This window comes from Trachurus japonicus, chromosome 1 (genome assembly GCF_045865225.1).
Source record: "Trachurus japonicus isolate A0001 chromosome 1, Traja_1.0".
NCBI lineage: Eukaryota > Metazoa > Chordata > Actinopteri > Carangiformes > Carangidae > Trachurus > Trachurus japonicus.
The window spans coordinates 357,028-370,104 of record NC_140907.1 but is presented as its reverse complement, the minus strand read 5'-3'; the positions used below and the strand labels follow the sequence as shown (position 1 = coordinate 370,104).

Sequence of the window (13,077 nt, the reverse complement as noted above, 5' to 3'; positions counted from 1 at the left end):
TACCAAAACTATTTCTGTTGCATTAATGCAACATTTTGGAGCCTAATCTGATCAGGCTAACAAAAAGCAACCATGCCACCCCCGCCCATTTACAAGTGCACTCTGTGCTTGGGTTTTTGGCCACAGGGACTCTCCAGCTGAGGTTTGCTGACATGTCCGACATATCCCAGCCATCCATTAGCACATCCTACCTGTTGTACTCACCGGCATGATCAAATTAATGCCAGAGTACCTCGATTGTGTGCAACAGCAAGTGGAAGTAAAGCAGGGTTTTTGCGCTACTGCAATACAGTATATTAACCATAAAAACTTTAATTATCCCATAAATGTACCTACCTCCTTATCGTAGTCATTAGCTGTTCATGAACGGGGATGTATGCTATGCTAATTGCTGATTATTGGGAGCACATTGCCAATTACGATTGATTGGTATTCATGATAATACACATGTGCTTATGATCAAATATGAGTTGCCCGCAGAGTTTATGATTCGGAGTAGGCTTTTTAGTACCATAGGTTTTCATGTGCAAATGTATCACAGATTTACTAACTTTTCATGAATATGACCCATTGTCAGGGAGCTGCACACAATCTACACATATCTACTTAAAAAAGCACTTACGTTTTCCTTTCCGTGTCTCTGTAAATATCTTTGGATGTGCCCATGATAAGGTAGGTGTTGCCTACTCTCAGGTCTAATGCTTCCTTGCAATGTGGATAACCCAGGAATATGCGTGATTTAAGTCGAGGTCCAACATCAAGGTTACCTAAAATACAGCAGAAGAGAGAGAAGGTGCTTAAGGATGAAATGCACAGCTCAAAGGAAAAGTAGCATATGACAAATAAAAATAAATAAAATAAATGTGCTTCCTAAAATATGTAACATTTTCTCTAAAGGTCCAATTTTGACCATTCCTGGGTGCCAAGAAACCCCACTCAGAAGATGCTGGCCAGATAGATAGATAGATAGATAGATAGATAGATAGATAGATAGATAGATAGATAGATAGATAGATAGATAGATAGATAGATAGATAGATAGATAGATAGATAGATAGATAGATAGATAGATAGATAGATAGATAGATAGATAGATAGATAGATAGATAGATACAGTAGATAGATAGATAGATAGATAGATAGAATCACCTGGAGATTTTGGATAGTTCAAACCGCATTATTTAAGAGGTGATAAACACACCCACCTTCTTTAATGGAGTCCAGTACCAGCATTGTGTAAAAGTCAGTGGAAACACCATTTGTATAGTTTTCCACGCTCACTTTGTAAACTGAGGACATAGAAGTTAAGGATAGTTACTGCACATTCCCTCAATCTCTTTACAAAAATATTTACATCCACAAAAGACAAATTTTAAGATAAAGACATAAGTAACGTCTTACCATAATCAATTTTGCTGGTTGGGGTGCTCTCACAAGATTTTTCTATTCGCTGACCGTTGTCAACGTTTGCTTTCTTCTGCATACTGCAATTCTCTGGAAATATAAGCACAAAGACATGAGCAAATTCATTGAGAACATGCGTACCTATGTGGATGGGTTGATGAGTGCAGCTGTATGAAGTATGCTGGTGGGTTTTTTTTGCTCTGCTTTGATCCAACAGGCACCTGTTGGTGCATGTTACAGTAATACATTTTATTTATAGACGCTTTCAGGACACTCAAAGTTCCTAGCCTCTGACAAAGATCTGATGATAATGTTATGATCTGGTGATTTCTTGACCTTCTCCCCTACAGTAATGTTTAACACTCTCTCAGTCAAGGCACCCACATTTATTGTTGTGCAATACTAACTGAAGTTAATAGACAATGTGGAATGACAAGGGATTAATGTTATGTAACATGCAATCTATGTGACCGTCAGCCTATCCATAGGGGCAAATTGTCCATTTCTATTTTATCTATTGTATCTGTTTATTGATTGTTTATTTATCTGCTTATTGGTTGTCTATTGTTCTATTGTCTTAAGTGTTTTTTTTTTGAGCTCTCGCAAATCCTTTTCCAATGTGGTCTCCTTCCACAAATGGCAAATAAACTGACTCTCTGACTCTGACTCATGAGGGCAATAATCCAATAATCATCCAATTTGTAGGTAGGCAGTTTATGTCTTCAAACACTTATCATCTTGTTTACCTTCAGCACATGTGCATTCTTCATTTCTACAGAGTCTCATTAGATGTCCAGCTCTCCTCTCAGGATGGTAGAATTTTACACAATGTTTCTCTGCAACAAAAAGTAATGTACATGCATTTGCAGCAAAGAAAATAATCTTGAAAACATTGAGGCAGCATATATTTACGACATACGTTCATAATATTCATAGATAGACACGGCCGCTGGTTGTAAGACTCCGACTTTCAAGGTCTGGTGAATTCTAAAGGCGACCTCTTCTGTTTGTGTGTGAGAAACCTGAGGATGTAAAGCAAAGAGGGGCACAGATAAATAGAGGAATGGCAAGTCAAAGAGAAAACTGCATGATGACTGAGAGAAACCCTGATGTCTTACACTTTTCAGGTAGATTATCAGTGACCCTCTGTCAGACAGGGCTTTGTCCATCTCATATCTTGAAATGGTGCGGGCAGGTCCTTTTGCCAACTACCCACAAACATACGATCACACATTGTCAGACAACTTTCAAAATCATAAATCATCTTGTTTGACTTTGACCACTGCACTCTATGTGGGTATGGTTGTATCTGTAAAAGCTCTTACTCTGTTCAGATCATTTGTGTTGACAGTGTAGCCAGTTAGCAAGCCAATATCCAAGATTGACATACCAGCATCTCTCTCATCGTCCTTGTAACTATGCAGAACATGGGCAATGTACAATTTCATGGAGCAATTTAAACAAAATGAGTAACAGTAACAGAGTTACTAAGATATGAAGCAATGGGGGCTGTAGCTGGTTAGAAAATGACATATTTTTGTAACATTTGTCAGTATTCTTTATCGTACTCACAAATATTCTATTTTCAGCCAGTAAACTTTCTCCTCTTCATTCTCTTTCTCTGGAGAAGCAAAACATCAGATGATTAAATATTTCTTCAATTAAAGAAAAAATACTTGTCACGATGATGAAGATGTAATTAATTGTAATTTAATGTAAAAGCTAGACAGATATACATCTAAACAAACAGCTCACACACAATAAACAGTGGGAGAGAGGGGGGATCAAATTACCTGGGATGAGCTGCACTGACAGATTGAACTTCTGGCAGTCACTCTCCTTCTCCTTAGGTATAGCATAATACAGTGACACCAACTATTTCACAGAAGAAAAAAGTGCACTTTAATATTACATGCACTGGGAAGATATGGGATGGATTCATCGTAATAGACAAAGTTAAAAGAGAAAATCTTTGGTCTCAAAAGGGACACATCAATACAAAACAGATAATGAAGCAAAGAACAAAAACACATTATATGTACCGTCACTGTTGCTTCTCCTGTGCCTGTGGCAGTCACTGTTACATTCTGGTTTATATCGCTGATCTGTAGACATTGAAAAAATATGTACAGTAGACACAAACACACACACATGCGTGTGTACACACAAATATGAAGAGAACAATTTGATTGACTTTGATTTACTGCTGATATTAATGAGTCACTGTGTGTGTGGTTGTGTGTGTGTTCTCACTTTAGAAGTTCTTGTGGCAAAATGGTTTTCACGGTTGAAGTTGTAGGAGTCAGGTTTTGACCTGCCCTGCACCAAGATGTCCACATTCAGATTATACTCTGGTTCTTTGGCACTGGCCCAGTACTCGGCTACAGCCTGGTACACTATTATAGTTGCCTGGGGAGAAAGAGAGCATGAAACTAATAAGATTATAATCCCAGATCATAGAACAAAAAAAGAAAGAGAAATAGCACAGATGCATTAAAGACAGCTAGATAAAGTCCTATTACCTGAGTTGATCCATAGCCTCTGCCCACCCTCTGCTGTTTGTTGAGCCATCTCACCACAGGTCTGGCGTGTTCAAAGTCCTTTAGTAACAGAGAAGGGGTGAACTGACAGTGGTTAACTTGTGCGTGCATTGGAAGTGGACTGCAATAATGAGTCAAATCAAATCAAATTATTCATCTATAAAGCTCATTTAAAAACAGCACAATGAAAAAACATCAAACATCAAAAAATTAAAAAGCAAAAGGGGGGAACTACTGTGACAAACTGGCTGACTGAGTACAGGAATAAGCACATATATAGTGACATTTACGGAAGTGTATTGCATTCACTTGAGTGAAGTCTGTTTTTTCTGAGTAATTAATTTTTTTGGTCTGTTTTTTGAGGTAATTATTTCTGTTTTTCTGGATAATTTATTTTTTGGTTTGTTTTTTTGAATAATTTTTTCTGTTTTTCTGACTAATTATTTTCTGTTTTTCGAGGTAATTCTTTTCTGACTTAGCTTCGAGATTTCAAAATCCTGTGAGAAGCTCCCACCTGTAAGTAACGTAAGGACTGATTTCAAAATAAAAGTGCTACATCGGACTGTTCTGAGTGACACTCTCTGAGGAGGTGTTCTGTAATAACAGGTAGTTTCCTTTCAATATAAATCTGAATTTACTTGGAACACAGTGAAAATAAGACTGTATTTTTTGTGGAGCATATCCACGGATGTAGCAATGTAAAAGAAAGCGCCTTTACTCATTGTGTTATGAGTAGTACTTTTATTTTGAAGGCGCTCCCTGATGTGTAGTGTGTAGCTTGCCCCGGGAAAGTTTGTTGATGCTTGTGTTCAGTCTGGAAAATGAGTGGAGTTTGAATAAAAAATCCTTAACAATGTATCTCATGTATGTAAGATGCAATAAATCCGTGATGCAGTGGTTAAACGATACTTGCAGTTGGGAGATTCCCACGGGATTTTAAAATCCTGTTAGGTCAGAAAAAATTACCCCGAAAAACAGGAGGAAAAATATTACCACGATAAACAGAAAAAATTAGTCAGAAAAACAGAAAAATTATTCAAAAGAACAAACCAAAAAATAAATTACCCAGAAAAACTAAAATAATTAGCTCGAAAAACAAACCAAAAAAATTAATTACTCAGAAAAACCAGACTTTTTTTTTTTATTCAAGTGAATGCAATACGCTTCCGTAGAAATTTACCTTCAACAACTTTCTTAAAAAGTGGCACCCTATAAGCAAGCTTGTTAGTGAGTGCTGCTTAAAGCTGAAGTAAGTGATATATTTGTGTTAATATAAGTCTTAAATAGTTATATCTTCCGACAGCAATCACTTACATAGAGTGTTTGGACTGAAACACGGGTCTCTCAGTCCCTCTGCTCTGCTCTGAGCCGAAGAGAAAACATTTATCGTATCCTACAGTTTTTATCCAATGAGGAGAGAGAACGGCATGCAGGGCTGTGTGTGCAGCCAAGGAACGCCGTGAATGTGGTGACGTAGGGACGAGGACTGTTATGGTGCGTTCAAGGAAACTCGTATTTTTCCGACCGTGAAGTCGTACCAGTTCGATCTGGTAGGAGTTCACCGGTCGGAAGTTACGAGTGGCCGTTATAGTGACTTTCACCGGTAAAACAGGTCGGAAAAACACGAGTGGGTTGCCTGAAACGCTACAAAGTCGTAAGTTGTGACTTGAAGCTGTAATTTACGATTTCAAAAGCCTGCCTGGAACGCAGCATTAGCGAAAACGACCGGACCACTTACTTCTGCTTTAACATATGGGCCAGGTTTCGGTCACTATTTGAAACTTGTTCTGAACAGAAACAAAGGAAAATGTAAGAGCTTTCTTGTAAGTGTCAATGCAAAATGTAGACTGGCTGTATCTCAGAGCACAGAGGTAAACAGGCCAGACAGAAATTGACTGACACCAGACATTATGCAAATATGACACAATGTCAGATGTTTACAGTGGTTTCACAACTGTTGAACTACTCCAGTTACTGCAGCCTATCAACCATACACACTCCAGCCATATACTACGTAGGTTTGACCTTGTCTTAGTTATTTGTATTAATACAGACTGCTATTAATGCACATACAATAACATTTTTTGAATGATTTACACTGCCCTTGGTTTCTCTGAAGCTACGTTTTCTTTCCACAGTACAATAAATGATAATTTATTTTATTTTATTTATAAAGAAAATGCTAATAATTATGAGGTGCTCTGGTGGGTGATCAACTGAAATTTAAAGGGTTTATGATGTTTGGTGAATGAGGTAAACAGTTGGAAAAATATGGACATTTAGTATAACACATTTCACTGATTTTTGTTTCGTCCTCATAAACCCTTTTCCCACCAAGTGAGGTGGCAAAGACAATGACCTCATTGTGAGTTTTTGTAGTGGGTAACATGCTGGTAACATGCTGGTAGAAGGGACATGCTTACCTTGGATCTGACCAGTGCAAGAAGAGCATAACCTGTGGCCTCCATTGTGTAAACATGTCCTTTAGGTACACGCCAGTGAGTCAAATCTATTGAAAACACACAACAGGCAACACACAGGCCGACACAGATTTTACAGTTTTATCACAATGAAGAAATCAGATGTTTTGTTTTTAACATACTGTAACTTACAAATAAACTGCCAAGAAACTTTGGTTACTAACATATTGATACTACTGACTGGGACATTTTGCGGTTGAAATACTTAAAAATATCTTTGGCTACAATTTTATCCTATCAATCATAAAGTGGATGTGTTATGCGTTGAGCGGTGCTGTGTGCCCCCCGTCCTGTCCATTAAAGGTAAAAAAGCCCCCAAAAATAAAAAAAAATTATTGCACTATTGTGCAACGGTACCTGAGTCAGCAAACTGGTAGAGGATCTCTTTGTTTAATTTTTCTTCATTGGCCAGGGCATATGATGCTATGGCAACAGCATATGGATTGGTGAGTCTGGGCAAACGCTTCTCCAGGTAGGCCACTGCTTTGTTTATAGCTCCTTGCAGACTCTGGAGAGGGGAAGATGAAAATGACGGAAGAATCAGTGAAACAGATAGAGAGAAGGGACTGGTCACTTTTTTTTTTACAATATAATTTTTATTTCACAATACCACTAACACACCTAAAGGACAATTCCAGGCAAATTCAACCTGGGGCTATTGTTTCCTAATTTTAGGTCTAAAAGAATGAATCTGAATCTGATGATCTATTAAGCAGTAGTTCTGTCTGTCCCCACATCGCCACAGCAGCGTATGATGGGACCGGATCGATCTTAGGCTGTTTACATCCCACAAAACCACCATTCTTTTTCACATACAACATCAGATGACTATTCAAACATACTGTACACCGAGGGGTTTGTTTACTTCAAGAAAGTGGACATGTTTGTAAACATACAGTAGCTCTAATACAAAGTATCATGCAAGAGTCACGTTCACACGCTCATAAATTAACAGCCCACCCCCGGTGATCAGCAATTAGCATAGATCTCCGCCCATGAGTAACACCATATAAGGAGACTGTGAGCACCATCAAAGTCATTTTGGGTGAAGAGGAGTCCAGAATTTTTTTTAAATTCCATTCTGTTAGTAGTGATGTGAGGGGGAAGTAACAGATAGTGGATTAAGTATCCTTGGCCAGAATAGTTTGATATAAAACATGGAAAAAACATAACACAGAACTACAGCAGCCACGGGAGGAGGAGGCTCTTCACAGCCTCAGCTGTGTTGGAGCATGGTTGTATCAACACATGAACAGTGGCGTGCACAGGGGGGGGGCAGGGGGGGCGGTCGCCCCCCCTCGTGGCCCAATTGTTGAAAAACGCGTGCTAAAGTGCCCCCTGGGAGCCAAAACGCGCGTTAAAGTGCCCTCTTGGAAGCCAAAACACGTGCTAAAGTGTCCTCATGGGGGCCAAAACGTGTGCTAAAGTGCCCTCTAGGAGCCAAAACGTGTGCTAAAGTGCCCTCTAGGAGCCACAACGTGTGCTAAAGTGCCCTCTAGGAGCTGAAACGCGTGCTTAAGTGCCCTCTTGGGAGCCAAAACGTGTGCTTAAGTGCCCTCTAGGAGCTGAAACGCGTGCTTAAGTGCCCTCTTGGGAGCCAAAACGCGTGCTTAAGTGCCCTCTAGGAGCCAAAACGTGTGCTAAAGTGCCCTCATGGTAGCCAAAACGTGTACTAAAGTGCCCTCTAGGAGCCAAAACACATGTTAAAGTGCCCTCTTGGAAGCCAAAACACATGTTAAAGTGCCCTCTTGGGAGCCAAAACACATATTAAAGTGCCCTCTTGGGAGCCAAAACACGTGTTAAAACGTCAACGTTTTTTAGTCTTAAGGCATTCATATTATAAAACAGGCCAAATCAACGTTAAAAAAGGCCAAATTTTCCAAACACACCATGTCGCTACAGTCTCACTCTTGTCATTTTCTGAAACTTGGCAGCCCTGAAAGTGCCCTCTAGGAGCCAAAACGTGTGCTAAAGTGGCCTCTTGGGAGCTAAAACACATGTTAAAGTGCCCCCTTGGAAGCCAAAATGCATGCTAAAGTGCTCTCTAGGAGCCAAAACGTGTGCTAAAGTGCCCTCTTGGGGGCCAAAACACGTGTTAAAACAGGCCAAATCGACGTTTTTTTAGTCTTAAGGTATCGATATTAAAACAGGCCAAATCGATGTTAAAAAAGGCCAAAATTTTTTCGCCGCCGACCTGTGGTCGCCGGCCAAACGCACCTTGTTGCTACAGTCTCACTCTTGTCATTTTCTGAAACTTGGCAGCCCTGAAAGTGCCCTCAAGGAGCCACATCTAGGAGCCAAAACATGTGCTAAAGTGGCCTCTTGGGAGCTAAAACACGTGTTAAAGTGCCCTCAGGGAAGCCAAGACGCGTGCTAAAGTGCCCTCTTCAGTGGCGAGGACGCGCTATTATGTGCCCTTTTTTTCCTTTTCGCCCCTGCCCTTCAAAAAGTCTGTGCACGCCACTGCACATGAAGTTATATAGGCAGGTTATATTGTTACAGATGAACCAGCCGTCTCTCACAGCTCCATCCAAGTGTGTGTCCACCGAGCGCGTAGCAACGTGTAGCAACACACAACGTGCATGTCCGATCCCTAAAACGTCTCTCTCCAAATATTTCTAATCGTTTGTCAAGTTTAATACGTGTTTCAACCATTAGCCACCTCCTCTAAATGGATGATATCAAGCTCTATGCCAGGAGTAAGTCATTTACTCAAAAATGTGATCTGATGGGTTTTTTAATGAGCAACAGAGCCACTATGCAAGATGACACAACAAAGATCCATGAGTGCAATAGGAAGACGGTTCTAAGTGATGAGCTCTCAAGGAAATTTAAATCGAATGCAACTGGACTATAGGAAGACGTTTCACCTCTCATCCAAGAGGCTTCATCAGTTCATGTTCACATCTGACCAGGCTGGGACTGGTCCAACTATCTGGTGTGGAGACCCAGGTATTCAGTCAGTACGTTTACATGCAGAGCTTAATCGAGCTATGCTCAAAATTCGACTGTGGCGTCAAGTCGGACTTCTGTCCTTGTCTCAATTTACATGCAACTGAGAAAATCGAATAACTGACGGGGTCCATCGCCCCCTCATGCAGCGTCACCCGTTGTTTCAGTGGGTTAATACGCCTCCTGTCCTGTTGACTTTACTGACACCTCCTAAAAAACTCAATATAAACAACTTAGTAGCTAAGATTAATAATAAATTCTCAACTGCAGCTCCCGACCAGACGCGCCAGTCTGGGCCGGATTCGCGCTGAGAATAGGATACAGCCCCCCCCCCCCCCCCCCCCTCTTTTTTTTTTTTTTAATAAAACACTCTTGCTGGTCGAGCTGTGTGAAATGCATTGAATCGGCGCTGATGTTGTTTTTTTTTCTTTCCTTTGCCGGGTTCAGGCGGCTTCTCTGCTCCACTTGGTGCCGTCTCTACGGTTGTGGAGCATGCGCACATGTATTGTCCAGCTTCAGTCCGACTAAGGCGTATACATGACGGAGAAAATCGAATTCCAATCGCATTATCTGGGTGTCTTAATCAGAGTTTAGTTGGACTAAGGTGTTTACATGCACTCAGTTGTCCAGTTATAGTCGAATTAAGGCAATAATTCAGTTTTTTTCAAGTGTCATGTAAATGTACTGTGTGAGGGCTTTCACAAGACCGATGATGTCACTGGAAAGTGACAGTCGTTAGAGTGACAGTCGTTTGTGGGAAGTTGGTTTCGACTTCTTTAGTGCCCTATTGTGTTATAACGCACGCAAGCACACAATTTAGCGCCCGCTATCTGGGATCTTAGTAGATCCGGCCCTTAGTGTGCAGTGGTTTTTCCATTTCAAGTTTATACAGTCTACACCACAAAAGGCCTCAAAACCTTTGCCCAACCTCTGAAGTGAAAGGAAAAATTGAGATACTTACATTAACAGTGTCAGAACACAGTGCGCGTGTCTCTTGCAAGGCAATGAGGCAGAAGGCCGTCATGGAGGCATCTGAGTCAACGCCACCACGTGTATCACCCTGTTCACACACACAAACAAAAAATAAAATAAATAATGTGTATGAGGTTGTAATTTTAATCTCCATTATCTTATTTTTAATAATTTATCTTAAGACTGATGTTGATCAGGGTACCATCATCTCTCCATGAATCACAGTTCCATCCTCCTTAAACATGCCATCAGGTTGTTGTCCATTGAGAACCACATACTTGACTGCACCACAGATCACATTCTTGTCCACTGCCACCAGGGTGTAGGCCATAGCAAACACCTTGGCAACATAAGCTGTCAACCTATGGCAGAAGGTGTAAATGTTTAGTTTCATTTGCTCATTAAATACACCCATCCTTGCATAGTTCCAGTTCATAGATGTTTGTAAGCCTCACCAGCTGCTAGGTTGACGGTTGGGAAATGCAGCAAAAGATCCATCAGTTTTACGGTAGGCAAGCTCCCTTTGATAGCCTGGTAACATGAACAAAACAGCCTTTTTCTGACTGACATTCATCTCATTCATCATATGGTAATATAAGAAATGCTGATAAATCTTTTCTTTTGACATTATGCAAATTTTTCTGATGACACAAATTTTTGCTAATATTTGTCTTTTTGGCACTTGCAGTGACAATCCAAGCGGGTCTGAGCTGTTAGACCTCTTGCATCACCTCACCTATTGTAAAATCTTACCTCTCTGAACTGCTGCAGCTACAATATGAATTCTCGTTTTTGCTGCTGCAGCACTGATCCCACAAGAAATTCCATCCGTCTACACTGAGTTTGCCTTTGATGATGACCATCAATACTAACAGGTATCCATTAGTGATTAGAAGTCAGGAAAGTGAGGAATTCAGATGAGTGTACACAAAATCTACTGCCCTTCACCTAGTGTTCTGTCAACTTATTGAATACATATATTGAATACAATAATGATAATAACATCATATGTGATCAGTTATACAGTTTATATTTAGTTTTTTGACTTTCCTGCAGTACCAGATAGTTTTAGAATTAGCATCTGAGCGTGGTCTAAAATTCCTGGCCTAAGTTGTTGTTTCCTCTCCTATCGGTTGTCTGTGTATGTGTGTGCTGCATTCAGTTCAGTTATTCACAGTCCCTGCTGTAGCTTGGATCCGTGGGGCAGGGGTAGCATGTTGTCCACCACACTGCCGGATTTTAGTTTTGCACTTCAGCCAGGTAAGAGATTTTACAATCACACACAGTCGGGCATCGGCAAAATTGTATGAATATGTGAACAAATACATCTTTGTGAACCTACCATAACTGATGTGCTTGAGGCCTTCCTCCCGTTTTTTAAAACCCACAGTCTCCCATTGGTTAGTTTTGTCCAAATACAAGGTCGCAATGACAGGCATGGTCATGTGGATCATGTTCTGCTCTCCACAGCCTGATGGCTGGTAGATCATACTACCCATCGATTGCCCACTAATGGCATCCTCCACCACTGCACCTATTTGTTCCCTCCCTGCATGCACAAAAAAAAATCATTTAATTCATAATCAGAATAGTCAGAAATTATTTATCTACATAGAGCAATATTAAATCTACACCAATGCAGAATTCATTGTCCAGGCACTATCACATAGCATGTCCAAACATAATATCATATCACACCTCACCTGTCACAGATATCTGTGTGCTCGTAGGTGTGTTTGGCACCAAATCTTTCCTTTGAATTCCACTGTTGATAATTTCTACTTGTCTACCATCTAAAGGGAGAAACAAGTGTGGGGAATAAGTCAAGGGATAAAATCAGAATAGGACTAAATTAAAGTAGGTTACAGTGTAGCTGTATAATTGGTACACTCACCTGTACCATTCTTGACGGGGTCCAGAGTTAGAATTGTTGGAGATTTAATCAGTACACCTTCAGGCTGTAAGAACAGGACAAAGATTAGAAATTACAGCTTTTAAGTTTATACACTCCTCAGAAAATACTGTATACGTGTACACACACACATTCAGATCAGAAAACTTGTTTTGCCATTTAATCTGGAGTTCAGTTGAGAGATGTTGAATATGGCTTGATTTGGTGTTCAGGCAAATGGTAACTGACAAACTTTCATTCTGTCCAAACAAAAACTGGCTAAAAGAAGGCACAGATACAGTATATTCATGTCATAAAGTTACAGACCTGATATATGATGTTATGCTTATACTGACCACTTTTGTTTGCAGATTGAACATTTTACTGCAACAGGAGTCAGTGGGGTGGGTATCAAAATAATAACCCACAATATATATTAGATATACTATATACTGTATATTAGATATTTCTCTTACCACGACCCGCAGTTGCTTACGGACTCCATCATGGAGCGATGAGTCTTTAACAACTGCTTTGACCTCAATGTTGACTATTCCTTCCTTCATGGGAATAATGACGAAGGGTACAGATCGGGACGAATCCTGGTAAACCTTGACCTCCTGGCGATACTTTGAACGTTTTGAAGCTGAGCTGCACACATGCTCCTCCTCGAGTAGTTCCACACGCACCTGGAAGACAATGGGATATGTTGATCAAAGATGATGACGCAAGTGGACCGCAGGCTAGTGACGACTATTACCACTTATAATTTCAGGTAGTATTTGTCATTGTCCATTAAAATATTAAAGGGATAGTTCACCCAAAATTGAAATTTCAC

General features: G+C 40.3%; 1 protein-coding gene across 1 annotated transcript in view; it reads right to left on the bottom strand.

Annotated features, from left to right (window-relative positions):
* The window catches only part of LOC146991051 (complement C3-like), a 33,151-nt gene that overhangs the window by 3,630 nt on the left and 16,444 nt on the right, over positions 1–13,077 (bottom strand). The window contains exons 22-42 of the mRNA XM_085786184.1: positions 12,716–12,928; positions 12,243–12,306; positions 12,052–12,141; positions 11,691–11,897; positions 10,804–10,879; positions 10,551–10,710; positions 10,338–10,436; positions 6,782–6,932; positions 6,368–6,453; positions 3,927–4,004; positions 3,658–3,813; positions 3,447–3,509; positions 3,198–3,279; positions 2,977–3,025; positions 2,730–2,820; positions 2,523–2,612; positions 2,324–2,426; positions 2,151–2,240; positions 1,402–1,494; positions 1,206–1,289; positions 623–767 (exon numbers count right to left, since the gene is read on the bottom strand). Coding sequence (XP_085642310.1) covers positions 623–767; positions 1,206–1,289; positions 1,402–1,494; positions 2,151–2,240; positions 2,324–2,426; positions 2,523–2,612; positions 2,730–2,820; positions 2,977–3,025; positions 3,198–3,279; positions 3,447–3,509; positions 3,658–3,813; positions 3,927–4,004; positions 6,368–6,453; positions 6,782–6,932; positions 10,338–10,436; positions 10,551–10,710; positions 10,804–10,879; positions 11,691–11,897; positions 12,052–12,141; positions 12,243–12,306; positions 12,716–12,928 — 2,270 coding nt within the window. The remainder of the gene's footprint in view (positions 1–622; positions 768–1,205; positions 1,290–1,401; positions 1,495–2,150; positions 2,241–2,323; positions 2,427–2,522; positions 2,613–2,729; positions 2,821–2,976; positions 3,026–3,197; positions 3,280–3,446; positions 3,510–3,657; positions 3,814–3,926; positions 4,005–6,367; positions 6,454–6,781; positions 6,933–10,337; positions 10,437–10,550; positions 10,711–10,803; positions 10,880–11,690; positions 11,898–12,051; positions 12,142–12,242; positions 12,307–12,715; positions 12,929–13,077) is intronic.